Raw genomic sequence first — 26,797 nt, 5'->3', positions numbered from 1 at the left:
CAAACGACGAGACAGGAGTGTGCAAATCAATAGCCGGAGAGCTCTTGGAAGGTGGAGTCAAGCTCCTCCGAAATCGCTTTGTATCTCTCCTTCTCGTGTACCAATTCATCTGAAACAATAAATGGCAAATCTTAAACAAAAAAACAAAATACAGTAGGCAGCCACGGTAGTAACACAGCATGCGTTCTCGCATTTTAGGGGGGCACAGACGTGATTCTAACGGACATACATAGAATTAGGTGCACGAATGGACAGATAGACGGACATAGTAGATAGATGAATATCGACAGGATCACATACATATACACAACCAGACATGCGATTGTGATTCCCTATTAAAGAAGATGGTGTTGGCAGTTGATAGAGAAATATTACAATCTTTTAGAAGCATTCGCTGACACCGGAATACATAGATGTATTAAAACATTCAGTTTAGTGGAGTATCAGTAGACATTGCATTCAATTAGAAAATATCATTATAAAAATAAATCTAGCACTCTAGAAGAGCAAATTTGTGAACACACACACACACGCAAAAATAATAAGAGAAGAGAAAATAAAACGCTAGTAATGTGATGTGGCAGCTCCACCACTCTTTCTCGTCACTCGAATGAGTCAAACACCGTTAAGTTCCGTAAGAAGATGGTCGAGCTCCTCTTGAAGCTGGCGATTCTTCCGATCAGCTTCATCTTTCTCTTCTGAAACTCACTTTATAGCACACTGCAATCAAACTTAAATATACGTTGTTAAATGAACTCCAAATTGTTATTCTCAATCATTGGACGAAACGTCATCAACTCTTCGCATCCATTCCCCTTGACGCAGTATTCCAGACAATAGTGTTTTCATGCTACTCATGCATACATATTCCATGATTTTCACTTAGAATCTTATTTAAAACATTTGCATGCAAATATTCGATCAATCACATTCCACATCCAGTTCTATGCGTTCGGGTAAATCCAGAAGGGGAGCACACACATTTGACGACGCACATAACACGTGCAACAGACAGACAACTGACACTAACACAGTTTATGATCCTTGGATTTCCTGTACGGTCTGCTCGATCTCTTCGGTCAGATTACGAACACGTTCCTTCTCCACCAGCAATTCATCTACAGACACCAAACACATAAACATCAACAACATCAAAATCACTTAACACTGTTCACATGACATTTTACAGATTGTACAACAAAATAGGTCAGATATTCAGTCAGTTGATCTATCATGTTACAGGATCTGTGAGGTTCCACGTACTGGTTAATTCCACATACATACGGCATGTTTTTCCTTCCTTCAGTACGAGGACAAAAACGCTCGTTTAACGGTTAAATTGTCCTCTTTTTCCTTCAGAGCAATGAATTTAAATTCCGCATCGAAACGGTCACCACCGTTTTGGCAGGGTGGAATTAGACTGCAAGGTGAATATTAATTGCTGTCGAACAGTGAAAACAGCTGTATGCGTAGTTTTATCCCACCAAGCAGCATTCTGTTCTTCTTCATTATACGAGACAAAAAACTACACATTCTGAAATCTTAATTATAATAGCACTTTTTTTTATAAACACCTTCTGAAACATTCAAAATTCCAAAGTTGATCAATTTTTGTCAACTAATCTAACAAATCCATGAAAACTACTAGCTAATAAGTTCTAAATGTATCCATAAAACAAAATCCAGGACATTTAACCATCTTGGAAATAGTTCCCGACGGCCACATTTTCTATGGACGCTTTCTTTCTTCTAAATTTGAATTATATTTCAAACGACATGTTCGAATAGATGTCTGAATTTGTGCATGAGTTCGAAATTCACACACTAGTTCTGAATCTCACTCTTTTCCAGAACTTTGAGCTAATTTGTATTGTGTTGCAATGATCGCAAGAGAAACCATATATTAATGAAGTTCAAAAAGGTTTCAGATCGTTGGAGTGATGCTTCCACTCTGTTCACTTAGAAGAAACAATAGTGCAACTACACTCGTACTAACCCACTGCCACAAAATTCTTCGTTGCATCTCTGTACCCTCCCTCAACTGACTAAATTTCTGATCTGGATAAGTACAACAAACAGACACCACCGTACCAACGTTTACTACATCGGAACATTGAAAAAGCTCGACGAACCTCCCACATGTGTACACGTGTGTGCACTGCTTCGACACGAAGCGCAAACCGCGCGCTCTGTTACACATTAATCAGGAACGCGAGCGCATTTTCACGCAGTGAGGGGGCGCAAATTCTCGGAAGATGCATGGTGCCGGCGAAAGAATGCAGTCAGCCACAAGTCAAGAACATTGCGAACATTCGTCGCTGTTGCCACACATTTTACATCAATAACAACATCCTACCCCCTTTGGAGAATGCAAAGAATTCAAAGGAGGATAACTTACCTTCAAGTCTGTCGACCTCCTTCTGCAGTTTCTGTACGGAACGTTCAGCGAATTCTGCACGGGTTTCAGCCTTAAAAAAGAGGTAAAATGCTAAGAGCTGCAATAATGATTGATAGACGGTCTTTCTCTAGGATAATCCTCGAGGATAATCTACGGGATGACACACGACTAGCACTGCTGGAAGTACCTATTGAACAAAAAGAAAAGATAGAATTTGTGGTCTTTTAATAGCTTCTGAGGAATTTCTTCAGACATTCTTATTTTATTTCTAGTGAAAAAGTAGGAAAGACCTAAATCTGTTGGTTTTCTGGCGTGTTCCAAGTAAGGTGCTTTGAAAACCCATAAGAAACGAAAACCAACAAACAAGATATGTCTTCCGCCGTGTTTGCAAAAGTGATTGAGGTCTGATAAAAACTCCTATCACCTAAAGCCAAATGGTTGTACAGAAGCAAATGTCTGCGTCTCTTCATTGAACACACTCTCCAGGTTGCAATGAAAACGTTTTCTATCGAATTTTATAGTTCTCACCCGATAATTAGCCACATAAAACCAAAAAAGCAAAAGTTTCTTGCATGACAATCGAGCAAACTCTTTCTAAGACCGATTACTCAGTTCTAAACCTAGACTATTTTCCAGATATTCCACTAGGAACTTGTTTAGTAAGGCACTAGACCTTGAAGAACTCTTCAGAAGCTCTTCAAAGCCATAACTAAAATCTTGAAAATAACTTTCCTTCCAGCAGTGTCTCAGCAGACCAACTACAACACATGAAAACCTACTAGCCTGGACATTCTACACTGAATCACTATGGACTACGAAAAAAAGGGTTTTGCATTCATGCTACCTCCTTCAGACGAGCAGAGATGGTACGGATCTGCTCTTCGTACGAGTCTTCACGTTGTAGGGCTTTTTCCTCGGAAACTTCGAGTGATTTCAGGTTATTACCGACGACACGGAGCTCTTCTTCGAGTTCGACGATCTTGCTGTAGACAAAACACAACCATTTACATTGTTCACAACACAATTCCGGCTTTTCATGCCGTCACAATCACAACAACAGATGTACAGAAGGTATTTCGCAGCGAATGAATTGCAGCACAATCGAAGCAAATATCACAACACGATCACAACACAATGTGATGTATTGCGATTTTATGCGTTCACACCTCTTTTAGTCGACTTTCGAGCGCCGAAACATGAACAGCAATGTGATTTTCGCGTTGCAGCGCCTTCTCTTCAATGGTTTCCTTTTTTCGTAAATTTGTAGCAACTGCGGCCAAGTCGCGCTCTGCTTCAACCGCTCGCCTGCACAAGAAATGAAAGGGATTAGTGAAAGGTTATATGGTATTAAAGCAGAAACTCATGGTGGACTGGACAGGATTCATTGATAGAAAAGCTCAGAAGGCAAAATAAATTTTAAAAAATGCTTTTCTTCAAATGCATCCTGCAGATAGAGGATCAGAAGGACTCAAAACCATATACGATTCAGGTCAGAGTTAGTTATAAAAGCAGATGGTTAGAGCCATTGAAACGAGGTGTTTTCCGGAGGATCAACGAACGATTTTAAGAGTGAGATTGGTTATTGTTCGGCTCAAGTTGACGATGGTGACGAGAGGTGTTCGAGTGCGAACAACGCCAGGAAATGAGGCACTCATAGCGACTTCGACCGTCGTTTTCGAACCTCTTTCATTCTGAAGTCAAGCTGACGGAGTTGATCGGCAAAAATGTCTTCCTTCTCGAGTGCTTTTTCTTCGGATAGCTCGAGAGACTTCAAGTTGTTACCAACCACACGCAATTCCTCTTCCAATTCGACGATCTTGCTATACTATTAGGTTCTTTGTATTAGCACTTACAAAACTAACAGAAAAATCGTAAAAAAATCGAGCACTACTAGTTCTAGGAGCGTATTTTTATGCTACACTGTACCACTGCTACCATTGTAAGGCTCATTCAATTTCAAAAAGAAAAAAAAAGTCGCTTCGTGATGAGAAAGGTTTCGAGGGTTTCGAAATCACTAACATAGAAATCTAGAAAAAGTCAAAAATCCCACTAATGATCGCAAAATGAGAATGGCCCATGTTTTTCAAACTTTGGTGACAAAAAATGTTGCGAACACAAAAAATTGGGAAACTTAATATATGAAATCCTTTCCATTTCATCATGTCAAGTCATTTTCCAGAAAAATGCAAATAGAAACAAGAAAACTTCCAGTAGAAAGTATTTAAAATATCACCCTTGAATCGTAATCCCTGCTGAATTTATTTTCTACAAAAAGTTTCTTCAGAGCAACAATGGTATTGCAGCTTTAAAAATTCGTTCACTTTCAAATAGAAGAGTTACTTAGAAATTAAGTAAGTAGTCAGCTAGTAATTACTCCAATTAAAGAAGGTGGTTAATGAAAATAAAGCGCAGATGCAAAGCTGAACTACCGCTAAAATATAGTTTGTGTAGGAAAATAAAGCAAAAACATCGTAAACCTACTTCTCTCCGGCTTCGGCACGTTCTTCGGCTCTCTCGAGATCAGCTTCAACCATGGCCAACTTACGGGCGACCTAAAGGGTTTTCGATTAGGAAGCACTCCTTCTATACTGGCTGACACATAAACTCTACTCGGCAGTCACTGTATACAGTTAAGGAATATCACATGCATGCACACGGTGAGTGAACCCAAATCAATCCATAATTCGACGACGACGGTTAGAGACGCAAGAATTCGCACACTTTGCTGGTGAGTCTAAACTATATACGATCGCGCTGTTTTCTCGCCTCATCATATTTTCGGTCGGCTTCCTCGGCAAGCAACTGAGCTTCCTTCAGTTGAGCTTCAATCGTGTTGGCGCGCTCCTCATCTTGGAATGAGCGGTTTTCCATCACCTTGCGTACACTGAACCGTATAAAAGCTGTGCCATACTAAATTCTTAATGCTCATTTCCCACTAAGATTGGAAATGACTACGACGAAGCAAATATGGGAAAGAAGAAAAGCCGTAGCATACCTCCCGCTTGCTACATGGAAATAGGACAAGACAGGCAAAGGGACATGGTGGAAGAAGTGCACAATGAACAACATGAACCTAACCGTGGTTCGTTAGGAACTAAGATGGAATTGTTAAAAGGATTAGCACCGGATAGGTGATCACCTCTTCACTCTTGCTTTCAGTTTCATGCAGAAGGGCTTGAGCTTCACGAAGTTTCGTTTCGAGTTCAGCACATCGATCTTCGTCCACATCGACTCGATTTTCCAACGATTTTCGAGCTCTATACAATCAAACCAGTTAGCAACACATACACACAACATTTTACTGAACAGGGTCTGGCTTGCTCGTAAAAGTTTGCAGCAAGTGGGAGAATAAAAAAAAACGGCACTAACAGAGTTTGAATGGGCATGTCAATCAACTTTGTCGTTTAACGCGCTAGAATTTAAACAGAAAAGCCAGTCAAACCGCATTCCGCTGTTCCGTTTCGAAATGTCTCATTTCCATCTTCATTCACTAGTATCGTTGGAGAAGTTCCCATTAAGTTCTCCACTTAAAATCCCCTAATCGAAATTTAGTGCAAAACCACACTTCTATAAACTTTTCCCAAGTACATAGCATCCAAACTTCCACTACTTGGAAACACCCAAGATGTATGTTTAACCTTTACATACTTGCAATATTTTACATCTCAAAAGAAATTCTTCCTTATTTCTGTCATCCATCATTTTCTCCTCTTCTAAAAGAGAAAATTTAGCGCTATTTAAAATATATACATGCGCTTAACTAATAGCACTGATTTGCCAACAAAAAGGTTGATATGAACTAGAAACTCGTATAGTTAGTTCCATAAACATTTTAAGTCCTGGATTATTTTTGATATCAATAGAGGAAAACTTTATTACTGCAAAAAAACCATTCCATATAAGCTAATATTCATTTTCATGCGAATATTTAGTTCTGTTTATATGCTGAAGAGAAAAAAAAACACAATTTTCCGCTGTTTGGCAGTAGATTCCATTAATTTAGGTCTTATCTTCATAAATTTCTTTAAAATTCTTCGTTGCTATTGTGCACACTAATCGCTTTGCTCATAGAATATGTCAAATCCGAACAATTTCTCGAGGAAACTACAAACTTCAAGAAAGCCGGGCCATGTTCATCAACACATATAAATATTATGTTTCAAACTGGTTAAAACTGTTAAATAAATTGAAAATTAATGGAAAATTCTGTAAATAGATGTAGAAGCTCTGAAATCACAAAGAGACACAAATACATGCATTGTTATCACGACTCGAGTGACGAATCCTTGGGATTGAACTCCAGAAGTGGAAGGATGGTTGCAGGTTCACACACATTCACACACAACAACTGCCGAACAAAAAACATTTAAGGCCGCAAAATCGGCGGTTGATCTGATCGCGGACCTCTTCATACTTGCGATCAGCGTCTTCAGCAATCACTTTAGCCTCGTCGACTTGCGTTTCGAGAAAGTTCGCCCTCTCCTCATCCTGCTGCGAACGTGTCTCCATCGATTTGCGAGCACTACACAAAACACAAAGAATCAACGGAACGGCATTGAACTGGACAGGACGATGAGATTAGTTCTTTTCAGGACATTTTCAACACTTTTGCTCTACTTAATCGAACAAACGAAGCAATCACAATTCGACTGGACATTTCGGCAAGCGGTCGGCAGCTAGCCAGCGGCTCGAAGGCTTGCCACCAACCGCTCGGATTCGTCAACATTTTGGGTGGCTTCCTCGAGTTTTTCAGTAGCGATCTTCAAACGTTCTTCAGCACGTTCAAGTTCCTCTTCAAGAAGAGTCATACGGCGATTCAGGGCAGCTACTTCTGCCTCAGCCTGCAACGGATTAACCCTATTGAAAAGCATTAAAATATAGATGCATACCGTTCAGCTTCATCGGCAGCTTTTGACGCCTCCTCCAATTTGGAAGTGGCGATCTTCAGACGATCTTCTGTACGCTCCAAATCCTCTTCAACCAACACAATACGACGATTTAGAGCTGCCACTTCAGCTTCGGCCTAGATTTGGGGTGCGATGATGAGATAGGGCTAAGTCTTGTACGTAGAAGAAAATTTTTAACTCAAAGAGCTATCGAAAATATTATATTTCTAAATTGAGGTCAATACTCATCAAAAATTGCATGATGTTTTTTTTTTCTAATTAGACTGCACTTAATTTCCTCTCACAAACACCTCCATAAATTTACTTTTCTTGCATTTAAGCTGCTGCAGAGCCTCTCTACAAAAATAAGCCCTAATACACACACGACACGTGAGAAAATCCGATCGCTCTCAAGACATTCACTCTCAAGACTCCCTATTGAACAATCCATCAATTTCATTGCGGTGAACAACATGATTATTTGTCCATTTTCTTTTTATAGATCTATTCTTCAAAAGAATCCATAATAGAAATGGGCAGAAATGCACACAAAACCCGTGGAATACCAGCATTATACCCTCGTATCTCCGTAAAATTGCGCCACACCAAGTGCAAATACACCCTAATACAACACAAACATGAACTTAGCGCAAACAAATCCCCCAAAACAAGGACATTTTGGTGGAAATATTCTGTGAGCGCATGAAAGTGTATTACAATAAATATTCATGTACTAACTATGAAAATGTATATAAAGCGGAATTACTACGGAAGGCCTATTCCTTGTAAGAAGTCCGTGATCGAAAGTTTTCGTCATAGGTTTCAGATATCTTCGAGCAAGTGAATAGATGGATTTTTTCAAAACAAAATTCAAAAAAAAAAAAACTAAAACTTCAATAAAGGAAGTTGTTTTCTGTATTATTTATCCCTATCATATATTTTAGAACATTACCTCTCATCTAATCTTGTCAATGTTACATAAACAATCAAAAAGAATAGCCCGTACGTATTGCGTTAAGTCGTCAGGGCCGAGTGGTGGTGGCGAATTGCTAAGAGATTCCGCTGCGTCCACACGGTTTTTGGTGTCGAAACCACTCCAGGCCGTCCAAGCCCTTCATTCCTACATGGTCGACGAATCAATAGCGGATTCCTTTGGAGGGATAAAAGCGCTGACTTAATACATCGGTTAACCTAAGTTAAGGCTAAATTCGTGAACCTCAACACGAATCTGAATTGTATCCGAAAACGTTGTTTCATCCCTAAGAGATTGAACGACGATGAGCACAATATCCATTATCCACTTTAACTTGATTAATTAGCTTTATATGGGCACTACATCTGCACGCATGTGTCAATATTAAGAAGTGTGCAAATTCAATAATTGCCACTTATGGTCAAAACTCGGGAATTGGAGTAGCGCTTCCATCTGACTATTTTCGTTTCAACTATAATCTTCAAAAGTAAGATGGTTACAACTTCACCGATGCGTTGAGGTACGACGGACCGGTAACCAATCTCATCTTATTTGCCTTTCTGCCGCTCTTTTTGCCGCTGACAGCTGCCCGACTTCACGAGAAAACTCTTATCGTAGCGCTGCCAACTAGCTCTGACCCTCGTTGCACGAACACATTCGATGCCAGTCTTATCACTAAACATTGATCGCAAGCATTCCCTGTGCAAGCAGCTCATAAGCGCCCGCTCCGAAAGACCGGATACTGTTGTGAAGAAGGCTGGCGAGGGCAGATTGCAGCCGAGCCCAGCGCCACTCCTCAAACAGCGCAAAGTGAATTCCTCAACTCAGTCGGCGTTGTCAGCATCGTAGCACTCACCTCGTACCACTCTGCCCACGCATAACGTAAACACTTCACTCGAGTTTCTTAACAATCTACACGCCACCTTAAAACGGAATACTCGCGCATGCACCATGTCCTCACGATGTAACCCAGTGGCACAACAACTTATGGATTTCTTATGCGGATATTGTGGAAGACTTGGCCCAATGATGACCGCATTGAGGTGATTCGATGCGTATCCGTGGGCGAAGTAGTGGCCTTGGGGGTTTAGAACAAGAACGGCAATGAATGAAACATCTGCGTCCACTCCGCCTACACGAATCGATAGTTTAGCAGCAGAGGACGAGTCAAGAGCACTCGCTTTACGAAGTGCCATTTTAGCAAAGTTAGCATGATTTTAATGAATTTTTTTTGGTGAGACCAACATATGCGTTCATATGCGAGTTCTAGGTGGGAATTTAGGCGCCCAAAAAAAAAGAAATAGCAAAAAAAGGAAGACTGAAAGAAAAAGGCCAGTCCCATTACAAACTTTCATGTCAGTAAAGCGAAACCGTTCCGACTAAACTTTGAGAATCTTTCATGGCATGCAAAGGAAATATAAACTAACAAATAAGTAAATGTGACAAAACTGAAAAGAACTACTTAATATGGATGGAATTTTTATCGAAGCAAAAAAATACTTTTGAAATTTAAGCGGCCCAAAATAATGAAGTATGGCAGTACTCCATAAAGACAAAAGAGAAGAATGTTCGGAATAAGTATCAGGAGTAATAAACAAATCAACAATAGTTATTGTTAATTACTACAACAACTAATGACACTAGATACAATAGAAGTTGAAGTTTGGACCAAAGTTTGAACTCTCTTCGGATCCTAGGAGAAGTATAAATGCATTATGTTTATATGGCCGGAACGAAGGAAGAAAATAGACTAGACTGGTTTCTTTTTGTCTTCCCTATCAAAATAAATGAAAAGCGTTCTCCTTCATTTTTTCATGCATATTTTGAAGATCTATGAAAAACCTTGCCCACTTCGTATAAGTATCCCACAGAACTGGCGATTATTTATCTCAAAAACGCAGACTGCAACAAAACTGCACGAAACGCATTGTTACACCAACAAACCCATTCACGTTACTTCAACTAGATTTGAAATCGCTATTTCCGCAAATGAAACAGAAAAAGATCGAAAATCTCGCAGAAATCCTCGCATGGAATCCATTTCATATTGATTTATTGGAGCGAAGTCTCACAAAAAAAAGAGCTCCAACTAGAGTACGCCTAGGAAATGGCTGCATGGATGTAACAAACATGAGAATTATTTGAAAGATGTGGGAAAAAAACCACAAAGATTGATAGCTTACGTCTTCGCGCTTCTTTCTTTCTTCCTCAAGTTGTCGTTGCACCTCATCTGCTTCGTCCTTGGCCGCTTCAGCCTCTTCGCGAGCCTGTCGCATCTTCTTTTTAAGGACATCGAGCAGTGATGTCTGCTGAGCGCCTTCTTTGTTCACTTTAGACATTTTCGAGAGATTATTCAGCAGCTACTATCAATGAATACAGATCAGAACAGTGAGGAGCGAGATTGAGGGAGATCCTCTCGAAGTGTCGCGCAACTGGCAGGCAACTGGAGGGCGGAGCACCACTTTCAACCGAGCGCTCTTCTTCTATGCTCTCCAAGAGATCAAACAAACGGTTGGTGAAGCCGGAAAAACGACGGACGACGACGAGCAGGCAGCAAGCACAAGCCGCTCTAGCGCTAACACGGCTCGTTCACTTGAAAATGATAAGAATCGATTACGGAGAGGCAAAATTCAGGATCGTACAACAATCGCAGCGGCAAACGAACGAGAAGCAGAGCGATGATTCAACGACGGGACGCGGTATGCGCTGTCTGCGGAGGGCACGCCGGTATGCCGTATGAAGCGACAACGACGTTCATCCGAAGCTTAGCCGCATTACCATCGCTCGCACGCCGAATCAACAAAACACTCGTTGACACAGTACGCAAGAGTATGGGTTTTGAATAGAGGAATAGAAAAAGCCATTTTATACATCCTATATGCATAACGAGTGAGCTCAAACAACTGATACATTCACATTTGAAGCATACCAACCTTTTCCAGAAATATGCACGATTACAGTGAATTTTGCTGCAAATGTTTCCACATCAACATAAACCTCGTCCATAAATGTTAGTTGAAAAATCTAATTTCGCAAATTATCGATGATTCAGGCAGATGGTTCAGCTGTGCGCTTTTCGTTACGAATGTAAGAGGCATAAATTGGGAAGCAAAACAGAGGGGGGATCAGCAAAAAAAAAACCTTCAACATCTCTATCTCTCATTGCAATAATAGAACGTTATCGTTGCGAGACCACTCAGAGCGAAATATGATACATCACACACACACACATACATACACGAAGTGCTTTATTATGTAACGACAGACCCGTACTCAATAATTTGTCTTTTTTATGTATTTATTTAACACTCAATCACTCTTCTCCTTAACATGACAAAATAACCGCGTGAAACTTTTTCTTCATCTACAATACAATGTACACATTCTTGAGAAGCGCTGCTCACTTCCTAGTTATTGTTGGCTGATTACCAGTGTAAACATTATTAAAAGACGAATGGACGTGGCTGTACGGGTGAAAACAAAGTTAAATTATTGAAAATCATGGTTATGTTCTTATGTGATGCAAATGAATAACGATGCAAAGTTCGAAACTGTATCCACATTACCTAATTACAGTGAAAGTCAACGTTGCATCACTTTTTCGATCAACTAATTCTAATCAAAACTAAGAGTACAGCGAGCAAATCCTAGCGTTCTTTACAATCTTTCAGGAATAGAGGGAAAAAGTGAACTAAAAGTAAGACGACTAATTGCTGTGCGCTCAATCTGATTAACAAATCATTTAGAAAACGTCCAACTATGCGTCTGCACGTGCACAAAACAAGAGCTGCGCGGAAAAACAACATTACCACCATACCGGTTCGGTTCGGGTAGTCGAAAACAGCACGCTACTAGCTTGTTTGATTCCTAATGTAGATGTTGCGGTATAAAGCGCCTACTATAAAATTTCAAACAGTTCGAGAAGTTACAAATAGTTCGGAGAAAATAAATATATCTACTATAATCATATTTTTAGTTTTTGTGTGTCACAGAATAACACTCTCTTCCAGTCAAATAAAAAAAAACTTTGATGAAAAGGTGCACTCACAACCAACGCCAGCAGCCTGTCACATAAATATTCAACGATTTCTAAATTTATATAACCACATCAGAGGGCATCTAAATGAATGACAGAAATTCGACTTTGAGTGACATTAGAAGGGGAACTTTCGAAATGCGGACAATGATGATGAAAAGTGAAGGAAAGCCGAAGCAAGCCCGCTCGAACATCGGCTTGCGACTGAAAAAGGAAGTACGACGGTGCGACATCGCATCGCGACGAACCGCCTCCTCCCGATGCGACGTCAAACGCGATTTGAATCGAAATGAAGAGCGCGCCTCGTCTACTCACCTCCTTTCTCAGTCAGTATCGCTGCAAAATCGGGAGATTTTCTGCTGCTTATATATTTAGCTGTTTTGTCATCAGCAGCTGATTCACTATAAGATGCGCCCGAAATATGGCAAACATCCATATTGATTGGCGTGCTGAGGAAATAAAATAAGAACTTTGATTTAACAATGACGAACCAAGCTATAGACACCGTTTCCGGACAGTGAATAGAGTGGGATGGGAACGCAGACATGGATAATTACAGTCAGCGTGTGTGTATAACTGGTGACAGCCGAGAATCATTGAGGTCAATGCACTCAACCGGTCGAGGCACACTGCGCTTTGCGGCGAGCGGGAGCCAGGTGGATTTTTTTCGACGCACATATGGAAAAGAACTCCGACAGTTTTTGAATCGCTACAAGGCAATGGAAAAGCGCTTAAAGTGGCGAACAGGCCATAAATGCCTATGTCCGCAACTTGTCGTAATCCCCATTATGGCCCGATTGAATGAGCGTCAATAAGGACGTTAATTATACATTTCGCAAGCGAATTAAGTTAGGGCTGCTTTTAGAAGGGAATTAAGTGTTTATCGTTGAGAGCAAGGTCCGACAAACCTCAGCAGAGGGTATGAGTGATTAGGGACTTCAGTATTGCTTAATTACAGGAAAATAACGAGAAATTATGTCTCTAGAAATGTCTGAAACCATAATATATCTATTAGGATTATGCTAGCATTCCTAAAGAGTAGAAAATGGTTGATTCCCTTCCTTGTGTTGAATCATGCGCTTGTATGTTCGCCATGTGAACGTTTACGCTTTTTCTCTAGCGTTTTAGATTGAAGTGCATCGAACGTTTTTCCGTCTGGATATTTCACTTTTTTTTCGCTCCTTAGACAGACTTTTTTTTTGAATCTCCGAGGAATATGTATGGCAAATAGATGAGCAAGAATAGAGAGAAAAACTATGGAATTCAAAAGAACAGCCTCTCGTGGTCGTGAGCTAAGGTGGCGGAACGTGGTAGTTTGCGCCTCTGTCTGTGTATCTGCGCGCATGTCTGTAGGCCTTGAATGGATGTTGCGCTGCGTGAGTGTGTATGAGTCATTTCATTGTTCCTCAGTCCACTACCACTCGCTCTTTACATCCCCTTATTGGCCTGTTCGATTCGTGCGAATGGTAATTTCCTACCACCACTCATTGTGGTCAACCTCTAAGAGTTCGCCGAAATTCCGGCATTATTGCTCCTAATCCGACGTCTTTGAAATGCTGCGTACACATTGTTGAAGAAGACCGGCAAAGAAAAAAATGAGGCTAATCCGAGATCCTACACACATCGCTGGCGCGGCGAGTGCGTACTCCTCTCTCTTGTTTCGTTATCAACCTGCTTCTTGCCCGCACTCAAGCTCAGCTTCTGCCTTTCCACAACGCGCATGTTGTTTCGTTTCGTCTGACTCTGCGGGGGAGCTGCGACAGTGTAAAGCAAACACGCTAATCATTACAACGTGATGCAAAGTTGAGCTAAATAGGATATCAAGGGATGTATCCAGCTCAATTGTACCCGAACATCTTGAAGTGACAGATGTGCTGTTACAAATATTTATATGTATAGTAGTATTCGTGTTGATTCGTATGTTTGGGTGCGCAATGATTTTCTTTGCTTCTAACCCTCTTGCACACCATAATATTAAGACAGCGAGTAATTATAAGTGGAACTATCGTTGAAATAGGTGACATCCTCCACAAAATCCTTAAAAAGAAGGAATCCTCTCAACATGTGCACTTTTTCTCAGAAAAGAATGATGATGACATTTAGAAAAACTGCTGAATGATTCTGCAAGTGCACAACAAGAAGCTGAGAAACCCGATGTTGCGAATTTGAAACTATCCCTGAACCAGAAAGCTTATAAAGCAACATTGACGAGACTTCTTCTTCTCCTAGAGACATGAGCGTAGGAAAATTCTTAGTAGGAAAAAATTCCAAGTGAACAATCTGCCTCCTCGTGTATTTAATACCACAACATTCTACCAATAAAAACAGCTGAAACTAGTCTCGTGCAACTGCACCTCTTGAAGTGATGTGCAGACAAGTGTAGTTTCCTCCTTCCTCAATGAGATAAGTGGAAATTAATTCCAGTATTCGTAAAAAAATGATAGTGGAATAATAGAAGCATGATAGGCTTGTATAGCACATGCGGAACTACATAAATCAACAACTGTGCTATGTTGATGGCGTTGATATTGAAACGAAAAGGCGATAGAACAGTACAGTAATGCGAACCACGACACAGTCACTTGAATTGTTATTGTCTACATAGGCGTGCGTGATCGGCAAAAAGTGATGATTCAAGCAAAAACATCTCTAATATCCCTTTGTTACTATGACTACAAAGTTTATTAGTAATGATGTACTTACTAATCATCTTCCAGTAAACTTCACCAAACTATCACCCCCTAAGATAATGTGAACAATATTAACTGAATACTTGCATTGCATTTGTCGTCAAATAAGCATGCGTAATCGAATATTTAATTGATTCCGCAATTCACACGCGGTGATTGTATTCCACTTCAAATATTCAATAGCATGCCTTCTTCCCTAGAAAAGAAAAGATCTGTTAGCAGAAAATTTCTTGATTAAGATGCGAGCCGAAAATACAGAATTGAAAGCAATACGAAAGAAAAGAATGATTCACTGGCTATTGACTAAGATTTCGGGCAAAACCGATGCGAAACAGTGTTTGAATAGCATACACGTTTTCATATAGAATACACGTTTTTCTGTGACACTTCGTCACGGAAAAGGAAAGGTCGACGATAGAATACCTGAGAGAAATACAATCCAGGGAAAGAGTAGTACAACGGGTTTTAGTGCAATTCTGTGTAAGTAGTCTAATTCTAGAAAAAGTATAGCACTCCCTTTCACTTGGTAACTTTTTTCTGCCTTCATGAAACACATCTGACAGCCTTCGCTGTTACTGTAATAAGTTTAAAATAATTGCGTAACAAATGACATGAATAAAATCTTGATTTCGGTTCCAATAACAAACTCTTCTATTCAAAGAAATAGGGGGAAATTGGGTTGCTTACCACGGGTTGTGTTGGTCAAGGATTTGGAACGTACTGAAAGACCTGAAGAAGATTGACACCTTCACAAATGAAGGCTTGTTAAAGAGCCGACAAGAGAAAGGAAAAAATGAAAAAAAAATCAGATCGAAACTCTTCAGCAATCATTGTATACCTCTTGAACCTTCTTGTCCTTATCCTCTAGTTGGCTGGTAGCGGCGGCGAGGTCTTCCTGAAACGGAGAATTGCAAGTGATGACTTTTTTTGTTTTTCGGAACAGTTTTTTTTCTCCAAAAAGTTCGGGTATTAACAATCTTGTGGTATTCAGATAAAATTAGACGATTCCAGCGCCGCGCAGCAATCCCATTAAATCAGTCCAGTTCATGCATTTAGAAGCTCATTGAAGGAACGATAAAATTACCTTGTTTGCCCTTGAAGGACCATAATTTACAGAAAGAAATAACCAGCTGCTCTACCACTAAAGAGGAAAAAGTGGATTCGGCGAGAGCACCATAACCACAAACTATGCGTTTCGAACACCTGACTAATGATACTTTAAAATATTGAACCGCACATTCGGTTACCGGACGCTAAGAGCCGCATATGTACGAGAAGATGCAATTCGAGCGCATAACTTCGAATTTTAGTGCTGTACGAAAGAAAGTGCAACGCGATTACTTGTTAGCACTACCGACAAATACTTCGTTATTGCAAAATTCGTTTTTTTTTTAAAGAATAGAATGATAATGATAAAACATTTTGGCTAAAGGTACTTCTGAGAAAAGATATGAATTTCTTACTAGTTTCAGAGAAAAATGGGCAAAATTTCCCGAGAATGAACGCTTACAGATGCGAAACTCACAGATGTTGATGTCAAAAATCGCATCAACTGCAAGATGTAACAGTAAACTGATTTGGGGATTCCAGTGATGAAGAAAAACTAATGAGCACTCAGATGCTAGAGCCACATTTTCGAAGATTTTTTAAGATTTCTTAATCGAAAGGGAGAAAAACCGAGTAGCTATGTCTAAGAAACGGTGATCCCCAACATTTCTCTCGAGATGTTACTCCATGTTAAATTAAAAGAATAACATACAATTTCAAAAAAACGAAATCCTATACCTGGGCCTTATCGAGATCGTTCTCAGTCTGCATCATCTTCTTTTGTGTGTCTCTAAGTTCTTCCTCAACTCGTTCCAATTTCTCGGTGATCTGACGGACTTTCTCTTCAGCTGCATCGGCTCGATCGAGAGCATTGTCCTTGAAAGGAAGAATTTTCCAAGAGAAGAAAATTTCTCTCTCTCTCTCTTTGCGATAATAATAGAAACAAAACGCGGACAATATGCACAAAAGTATGTCTCTCTCACTTGATTAGAAGGATTAACCAGTCTTTCGATTGGATTTTACGTTTGCAAGTACAGAACGTCGTCTAACGACGAAATTGGATGCTTCAAAAAAGTAGTTTCACGATCAACGCGTTCCTAACCAGAAACACGTCTTTCGCCTTGTCTTTCGACCCCTCCGTAGAGCCCCCCTCTCAGTTGCCGTTTGAGTTATTAGTGTTGATGTGCTACAGGAAGGAGATTGCGGGTGCTGCCTTCGCTGCCGCCGCTGCTGCTGTTTCGCGGATAGCTTCCATATGTTGTAAGGATCGAAACCTCTCTCTCCTCTTTCCACACACACACATATATATCTATCTATCTGTTACACTGTCACCATTCGCGCCCATTGCACACATCAACTCAAAAGCGAAACACTATCTCTATCCTACATTCTTGAGCATTCAAGAATTTCCTTTGAAAAAAAAACTCAACACCACTAAATCCTCTTCTCTCGAAAGAATACGAAAGTAAAATAGATTTCTTCAACTTAAATCGCATCAAATTCCTGAAAGGCGCACTTTCTTCCAGACTTACCAAAACAAACTCAAGCAGCATTTCTTTTTAATGCTAAACCTATGTCATGTCACCTTATACACAATCACCGATGAGTCAAATATCAGAGGAAACAAGAGCTAAGCTGTCCTCAACACGTTCTCATTGAATCAGGAACATATATTTTTCGCTACATTGCTAATTACTATACAATACATAAACAGCCCTCAAAGAAACGATGTGAAACTCTTAAGATATTTCTACTGAAGTGAACGAAATCTTACAACAAAATTTCAACGCAAAATTTTGCATTAGTATGGGTTGCGAGCAGAAAACGAAGTAGGGTACAATGGGGGACTACGGTGACATTTCGACCAACAGTAAAAAACGGAATTTGCTTGTCAAATACGTAGAAAAGGGAAAAATTAAACTAATCTCAGGATCAATTAAATCGTCTGATTCATATTTGAAAAAAATACAAGAAATTTGTTCCACACACACTTACACGCTAACGAAGCAACAATCCCAGCAAAGTTTTGCATCCAATTAATAAGGACCCACTGTCGCCAATAGGCACTTAAAAATTCAAAACACTCCTTTAAAACTGTGGACCAAAACCAAATGTGAAAATCTCTAGATAGCAGTAATGTGACGAGTCGTTAAGAAGAAAACCACCATCCTAAATGTACAGTGATCCAGCAATCACTATGGGACCTTCAGCCACACATTGCTCATTCATCAATGAGATGCGCCTATTTGAGGACTGTTGATGTTTTCCCCTTATATTTTGGTTTCCCGGCGAGATACTTTTCTTTGAACATTAACGACGATTTTTTTTTGTGCGAGGGGACAGTCAACAACGATGAAAGTGTGGATCATTTAAGATTGACATCTTCTTGTCACTCAATGGTTTTTTTTCTTCATCTAGCTTGTACTACGTGTTACAAAATATTTGATTAACCAGTCTACTCATACTGCATTAAATGAGGGCTGAAAGGTTTTTCTTGGAATTCTTTGAATGTCTGGTTAACGTGAAGAAAAACTAATGGTTGCACCGTTTCGAGTAACAAACCGACTTGTTTTCGTTGGCTTATGGAACTGATTGGAGAGTCTAAAGGTCGAACCAATGGCACATTGTCCTCTTTTTGTTTCTTTCAAGCATTTCGCGTTTCAAAGTGTTTTGCACGAAAGGAATTTCCTCTCTCATTCTCTCTCTTCCTCTCTTACTCTCACCTTATTTTCTCTTCCGCTTGGGACCCCATAAATTATTACTCAATGCTCTAGTGGAATATTAAGACTCCACCTCACTCTATAGGGTATAGTCGGGTCAAGACGATATGAAGTTCGGTGCAGTTGCGCAAGCGGCATGAAGCGGCTGGATGGAACTAGCGGTTCGGATCTAGGTGGGACCCTCGCGAAGTGTAGCGATAATTGGTACCGGCTAGGGTCCCTTCTCGATCCCAACCGCTAGCTCCACCGTGCCGCTTCGAGAGGTGCCGCTAACCCAACTGCACTGAGCTTCATATTGTTTACGTCCGACTCTAGGACTACTGATATTCTCACTAGACAAAATTTCCCCCTGAATTTCTCTTACTTTTAAGTCTGAACTGAAACTACTGGGAGAATGAAATACTAGGCTTCTTCATTAAACTCAATATGCCCTACAACCAGAAACTAGCAATGAGGTGCGGTGTCAGATGTCGAGAATTTCACGGCTATCCCTATCCCACTTCAAGTGACTAATGAGCTAGAATTGTTCTTTAACGGAGTTCGTATCTCGTAAGAAGTTAGTAAACGAATGGATGTACTCTGAAGTTCTAAAGAGCGAAATTCCTAATAGTAACCTAAGAACATGAAGCATAAGACGATGAAAACAACAAAAATAATCCACATTTCATGTTTGTTTCCAGCCATAAGCTTTCCTGCGCTCATGTTGATTCGTCTGACCGCGACGCGCGCCAAACTTGGTGTCGCATGAATGGTTCGGAGAGAAAGAGTATGCGTGTTAGGTGGAGATTGGGTACGAATTACAGTGGATGCGTCGCGGTCACAAGGCCCTACTAAAGCAACTTGTCCTCTACGTTAGCAGTGAATTAATCCAAGGGCATGAAACACACTACCTATTGAGAGACACTATGTCCCATGAACAGAATAGTTGTCTAGAATCTCCAAATACAGTGTCCATGGTCTCGAAATCTACGAGGACAGATGGGTCCCGACAAGAAAGCATGTGTCTGTAAACTATCGTCTTCACTCATTCCTTGTTTAAATATTAATTTAGTGAAAAAGGTGTTAAGCGGATCAAGGAGAAGGATAATAGTTTCCGTTGGCTACTTTTGCTGATGGTTCAAATGTTTGAATCTACCCTGCAAAAGAAAAGCGAATCCTTTAGTTTTCATATAATTCTACATGAGCAAGAGGAAACATTAACGATGTGATTCATATGCGCGCAAAGCACAACATGTACCACAACATCATAGATATGAAACTAGTTTAGAAGCGCAACAATCTCATAAAGTGCAACTAGCCTTTGAAACGTACGACGAACGATGTCGAACAAAACTGAACCGAATATCCTAGCCGCCTAATGATAATCGCCGACAAAGCGCAACGCGGCGTCGGACGGGCGACTCGACTCGGCTCACGGATACCAGGAAATCTACACCCAAAAAAGGAGAGAAACAAGCTGTGCGAACTGCTTCGACGACAGCGACACACACACACACCCTATCTATCCGAACGAATGTTCTCGTCGTAGCAAAGAACGATCTTACAAGTTTGAAAATTGTTGAACCGACAAATATGACAGCAGATGTGATCTATGAGAATGTACTGAATGTGAATATGTACTATGTACCTTCTCGATTTTCATCGCCTGCATCTTCTTCTTGATCGCGTCCATTTTGATAGTAGTAGTTGTGAAACGTGGGGTGCAGCCGCAAACAACGAGACGAAACCGACGTACTGATTCTGCCAGAGGGGAAGGCAAAGCAGCAGGCGCGGCCAAGCTTAGTCTGTCTCTCTCCCGACCCTTCGCTCCGCCTACCGATTGTCTGTACGCTCCGCGCCGATCACACTCTCTACGCATCGAATGACGGATCGGTTACCGTAATGCTCACCTCCGCGCTACTTCTTCCTCCGAATCTCGGGCACACTCTGATCCAACTGACGGCTGTATATTCTCATCGTTTCTCTACTGAACTCTATCTGCCTCCATCCTCTGATGGGGGATGTGTATTCGGGGGCTTCGTCGTCGATGCGAAATCACACCCACCGCCCTCCTCAACCACGTAAAGATAGAGCTTCGACAAAACACATTACACCAACCAACCAACACACAACTACGCGCTAGCACACAACGAATAGACCTCAGCGATGGTGGGGGATGCGGCTAGTAAAGCGATGTCTGTTATTAGAGCTGCTAAGAGCAGGAAGGGATCCACACGGGACAACTCTCGATCTCGACTGTGTTGCTGGGTTCTGGATTTGTCGTGGAAATTTCCCGTAAAACTACTACAGTAACTAAGTAAGTAGCGCTGCTGTTCCCTAGGCTTCGTTGGTTAGTCATAAATAGTATAATAAACAATTAGAGGCATCACCCTACGAATCTGAGGTGGTGCAGATTCAGGTGGAGTATTCGTATACGCGATGGGAGACTATGGAGAGGGGGGTGATTCCGTCCATTTCTTCCTAATTGCCGTAAAAAACGGCCCGGAAGATGCGGCGCCGCACAAGGCTGGCGCGCCCCAAACAAAACCCCGAAAAATAGCGCGCCAAAATGCCTGAAGCCGTATCTTCCGGGCCGTTTTTTACGGCAATTAGGACGAAGAAATGGACGGAATCACCCCCCTCTCTGTAGTCTCCCATCCCGTATACGAATAACCCACCTGAAATCTGCACCACTTCAGATTCGTGGAGTGATGCCTTTAAATAATATAATACCATAAATAAAGACACGGTTTTCCTTACGCATAATTACCTAATCGCGCTTTCTCAGACAAGATCGTAACAATTATTTTAAATTACCCAAGACTGACGTGGTGTGCGATGTCGATGAAAATAAAAGGAGCTACTCATTCTATTATGCTTATAGTTAATTAATTATATTATGTTAATGTCTTTCTCCTTTTCTATGTTTTATAATTACCGACATCCTAATGATTTTTGCATTAAAAAAGCATTTATTGAATTTGAAATGGTATTTAAATTCCTAGAGCTTTATTCACAAATTCCTCCGTACTTCAGTAATTATTCTAATTCGAATATTCGATCATTCGCTGACGAGTCGTCATTCGAATTATTCGAATCTTGAACTTGTGTTGACTCGTTGTAGCCCGTTAAGTTTATAGATCTAAGTAAAGCTGACACGTATTTAACACGTTGAAAACACGTGAAATAACATTCCAACGGTTTTATGACGAGTTCAACAGGCAATATCCTGTTGAAATTCCTGGACAGACGCCTGACGCTCGACTTCAACATAGGTTATGTTTATTTTTCGCTACAAACATGGGTTTTGCTTTTTTTTTCTATTTTTTTTTTACTCTCACCTGTTTTCCTCTTTGTCCTGCCTTCTAAATGATTTGAATCCCTCTCGTTCCAAAAATCCTGATTATTAAAACGAATTAAATCAGCATGGACGTACTTTGCATTCTTTGCACATAATCGCTGCGATATTGCGACAATGTCGTCGCATCGCACCGTAGTTGGCGCAGTTCAGTCAAAATAATGCTGACTGAACTATATTATTCATACTTCGAATGTGCTCCTGTTCCTGTCCTCCCCCCTCCCCAAAAAAAAATTCTTCTACGTTGTCCATGACATATTGATCGATCGAAGATTCGCGATCTCTGCACAGTGTCCAATGTTGTTGCGTATCCGCTCCCCCTAAGTACCATAGGTGTGTGCGCGACGGGACACGTGTTTTCCTTCGTTTCAGGCTCCTCGAAGCCGATGCAACAATGATACGCTCGTAATCAGCTGCTTCCGTTAGAAACTACCGCACCGCCCCCGTACGTAGCGCTTCGCGCGACACTATAAATCAAATTTTATCACCGGGATATGCGCGCGTCTTTTTAGTTCATGTTTTTTTTCTGCTATATATGGTCTGGACATTTCTGGATGTGTTCGGATGTTCGAGATTTTGAAAAATTCGGACAAAAAATGAAAATTATTCAAATAAAATGAACAAAATTTAAAATAAATAATAATATTGGATAGTACTTGAAATCTGAATCCCGAAAATGTACGAAATCGAACATTTGAATAGGTGAGCTTCATCGAAGCTGCGAATGTTCGAGTGAATTTCTCGAATCTTCACCCAAACATTCGATTATTATTCAGTAATAAAGAACAAGAGCAGTACAAAAAAGGGTAATAAAGAAAGGAGAAACGTATTAAGCGTGTTGTGGATCCGATAGATTCGTTGCAGAAAGTGTTTTCTTTTTAGTTCACGTAAAAACCTCAAGCGTAACGGAAATACAAAACCTCACCTAATTTCGCTTACCTATTTGAGTTAGTTTATTTGGAAAATTTTCTTCACTTTCTGTTTCCGCTCAATTTTCACCGCATCTCGATTTTGAACTCTGTTTCTTTTCTTTTTTTTTGAAGTTCACCGGTGTACACAACCACATAAATCTTAACATATCGTGTTCTCTCGGACAAAACTCATCAAAGATGATCTTCGATCATCGGCGATGTGACAAGCGCCCACGCTTTCGTGGATCAAGGCCGAGCGTTAATGAACCGCTCCCGTCTATCCCAACGATTTTTTTTTTTGGCTATTTGTATAGTTTCGGCCTTTCTGGCAATATCCTCGTAATATCCTCCTTTGTTTAAATATGGACCAAAAAAATATCAACAAACATCCTTCATACCTACTTCAAACTCACAAATGACTTCTAAATATCGACCAAGTCCGCAATTACGTCCCTCAAAATCTATTGCCTTCCAACTGGTCCACGTTCAATTTTCGCATCCAACTATAGGTGTTTTCCACAAAGATTTAGTAAGTGCAGTATCAGACATAAGCTCATATTCTATTTTTACATATTCTTATAAATATTCACTAAATATTTGAGAGGTCTTTAGATCCACCACTGAGAAGGATTGTCACAGCCTAACGTTGAAAAAATCGATTCGGACGAGTTTTAGCGTACTACCCAAAATTGTGGTATTTTACTTTAAAGTGAATCGTGAACAGAAACGATTACTTCTATTTTATTTATTTATTTATTTACCATTCGGGTTCTTCTGTGACTGATGTTAACTACTAGTTCGAATGTGTAGATGACCAGGTCGTAACTACTGCTACAGTGCTGGGCGCCATTGTCGGGGAGGACAGCCGAGTATAACCCCAGGCTAGGAAGCATAACTGGACTTCGTTGAATAGAAATTAGCACAGGTTATATATAGTGCACGTTCTCGGATTTCAAAGGCGATGCGTACGTTTTTAAACCGAACCTATCTGTTTAAAATTTGGCAGATGTCGATACCCCATCCTTACTAGACTATCGTGGATTCCAACAGAAAACTGCTCTCTTTCGATGTGATTCCCTCCGTTAGAGCTCTCTTTTTGCGTCCAGGAATAAATCCGATCATAACTGTGAAACTCGCTAACAGCAGTCACTAATCAGTCTATGAGATTGTAGTAGTTGTGATTCGTTAAAAAAAAATACAGTTTGCAAAATCATATCCTAAAGACATTTTCGGATTATCAAATAACCAAAAAAATGCCCTGAAGAAACTTTCGGTTTGATGAATAACCAAAACAAACTTTCTGGCACTAGCGCTATTCTCAGGAAGATGAATATGGCGAAAAAAATACTAGATACACTCTGATCAAGAGATTGCTGTGCTGCCCCGCTACGCACGACGCCTACTGTAGACCCTTTGGAAGCGGACGCGCGGCAACGAGATGTCGCTGATCTCCGATTTTGACCGTATTTCCTATAGCGTTGACCGTGTTTCTTCTCAAAAGTCATAATCTTATAAAGTTACATTACAGTAATCATTAAAAATAATTATTATAATATTATTGGGTTATCCCACAAATTTTGCTATATTCTATGCTTCATTTATTTTTCAAACCGACATAAACAAAACTTTTAAATGCGAATCTAAATAAATCTAAATTGAACTCTCCTTGATTTCCAATTGATTTTTCTTCTATCATTATCTGGTAGATTTTCAAGCTCTACCTCCAAAAATTCTCCCTCAGACTCTAGTTTATGTACTTATTTTTATTTAGTTTTTATTTAACTGACTACTACTACTACTTTAACTTACTGTTACTCATTTACTATTTATTTTTATTATTTTTTTCAAATGAAATAACTCAATGACTATCACGAGGACTAGTTATTATTACTATTACTATTACTAGTTAGCATTTCCTATGACTTGTTATTGAATCAGGGAGTGGTAGAAGCACGAATTCTTAGTCTATCCAGTTATTAAGCACTTATAGCAGTCCTTTCAACGGATTAGAGGAAGGAGAGAACTTGTAGTTACTTCACTTTATGTTCTTAACTGAGTCCAAGAGAATAACAGTGCTAACATCCACAAGAGCATCCTAAGCTAATTATCCAGAAATTTCTAGGATGATTTGTATTCAATTTGACTTGCATACTTTGCATCTTTTTCTATACACTTTACATACAGTCATCATTATCCTCCCAATCACCACACTCTTCAAATGTGTACAGCACAAAAAGAAAAACTCGGCTCGATGACGTCTTTGCTCTTTTGGTTTTGGAACATTTTAAAGTAACACAATCCAGTATTTCATGTTAAGTAACAGATGTAAATAAATGAACAAATAAATAAATGTTTGTGTAGCTTTGTAAAAAAAGGTGTTGATTTATAAGTAGTAGGTGACAAACATCGTCCACAAAGACTAAAAGTTTACAACTAGGCTCTAGTGGAATTCACATGTTGTCTCTTGGAACTACTCACAGATCCTGATGTAATACTTGTATTTCTTAGGAACAAGAGCAGTTGTCATGTTAGTGGCATCATCTGTGCTGTCAAGTCAAATCAATCAAAAAAATGACATCAAACCATTAGAACAAAGGTATAGACCTTGTATCCATGTATTTTTCAGGTTGCATCCCAGTTTCAAAATTTCAAAATAAGATATTTTTCCCTAAACCCCTTTCTATTATTACACTACATAAAAGCAATTGAACTTCCCGAAGATTCAAAGCGAATTATAAAAAGTTCCAATTGAATCAACAAATCAATAGCCATCTACTACATTACAACCCACAAAGACCGGGTGGACAAATTTTTCCCCGTTTCGCTTGGATTGTATGAGATACGCTGCGGTCACTCAGGAGGTATCCATGCTTATCATTACGGTACATGTACTGAAAGGTTTGGATATCCACAACAAAGGTCAGGGGGTCTTATCGGTGGTAAGATCCCCATCATTCATGCTTTTCCCCATACCTCTAGTATCTTCCCAAAATTTTGTAACAAAGCGCCTTAGGATACATCCGGGTGTAGTTTATATCCACAAAAATAAGACATAAATAAAATAGGTACAGGTGGTCGTGGGCAATTTTACTAATTACTTAAATCATTGAAGGGATTAGTGAAGAAAAGAGGAAACAAGTAAAGAAAATAAGTGATCGTGGTTTCAATCCCATAAATACTACGAGGACAAAACGAATTACATGGTAGATCATTTTTTTGTATCATGATCACACAAATACGTCAATAGTCTGAGATTCGTTCTTTTTCGTTTACATTTCTTTCCTCTAATCTCATACTCTTTCCTAAAAACGATGATTTCACCTTTTTTTCTAATTTAAGATTTGCTGCCATCTTTTGAATAATCCAACCGTGTGTACCGCAATTTCTCATTTCCACGAATCCTCAACATATATATCTACTTAGTACAAGTTGAATGAATCAATAATCCTTGTTTTATTACTCTTTCCTTCAGAATAAAGCACTAAATATCTTACTAATAAAGGAAATTTCTCTTTTTTTTAAATTTCTTTCTGGAAGTTCTTTAGTGATCTACCATTTGGAAACAGAATCATGCTTACACTACGAAGGGCCAAAATTCTCCTTGTTTTAAGGAAAACACTCATTTTCTAGTTTACCGCTTTGAAGGAACATCCTTTTCTTAAAAAAAAAGCTTCTGTTCTAAGTCTCATACGTATCCCACCGGTCCGCAACCGCACCATGGTGTCATTTTCTGAATGACAGATGACCGCAAAGAATTTATCAAAGGTTATCCAGAATTGTTAGTGGGACGTAGAAGGAT

General features: G+C 39.9%; 1 protein-coding gene across 5 annotated transcripts; it reads right to left on the bottom strand.

The window, feature by feature from the left end:
• Positions 1 to 26: 26 nt before the first annotated feature.
• RB195_004566 (uncharacterized protein) lies at positions 27 to 20,608 on the bottom strand (the record flags this gene model as incomplete). 5 transcript variants are annotated; one of them, XM_064182462.1, is made up of 11 exons in its annotated part: positions 616 to 698; positions 2,399 to 2,468; positions 3,243 to 3,381; positions 4,880 to 4,950; positions 5,165 to 5,282; positions 5,335 to 5,471; positions 5,538 to 5,655; positions 7,106 to 7,239; positions 15,822 to 15,878; positions 16,769 to 16,906; positions 20,378 to 20,608. In XM_064182462.1, the coding sequence occupies 11 exons, from the start codon at positions 20,606 to 20,608 to the stop codon at positions 616 to 618; spliced, it is 1,296 nt and encodes a 431-aa protein (XP_064033730.1). The 5 variants fall into 5 exon arrangements, with proteins under 5 accessions (XP_064033729.1, XP_064033732.1, XP_064033733.1 ...); XM_064182464.1 differs by lacking the exons at positions 616 to 698; positions 5,335 to 5,471; positions 5,538 to 5,655 and adding an exon at positions 27 to 109; XM_064182466.1 differs by lacking the exons at positions 5,335 to 5,471; positions 5,538 to 5,655; positions 15,822 to 15,878; positions 16,769 to 16,906; positions 20,378 to 20,608 and adding exons at positions 27 to 109; positions 7,288 to 7,421; positions 10,441 to 10,596 and having other exon boundaries at positions 624 to 698; positions 7,106 to 7,255.
• Between the last annotated feature and the right edge of the window lie 6,189 nt (positions 20,609 to 26,797).

Source organism: Necator americanus, chromosome I (assembly GCF_031761385.1).
Source record: "Necator americanus strain Aroian chromosome I, whole genome shotgun sequence".
NCBI classification, from domain to species: Eukaryota; Metazoa; Nematoda; class Chromadorea; order Rhabditida; family Ancylostomatidae; genus Necator; species Necator americanus.
This window is presented reverse-complemented; position numbering and strand designations above follow the sequence as displayed.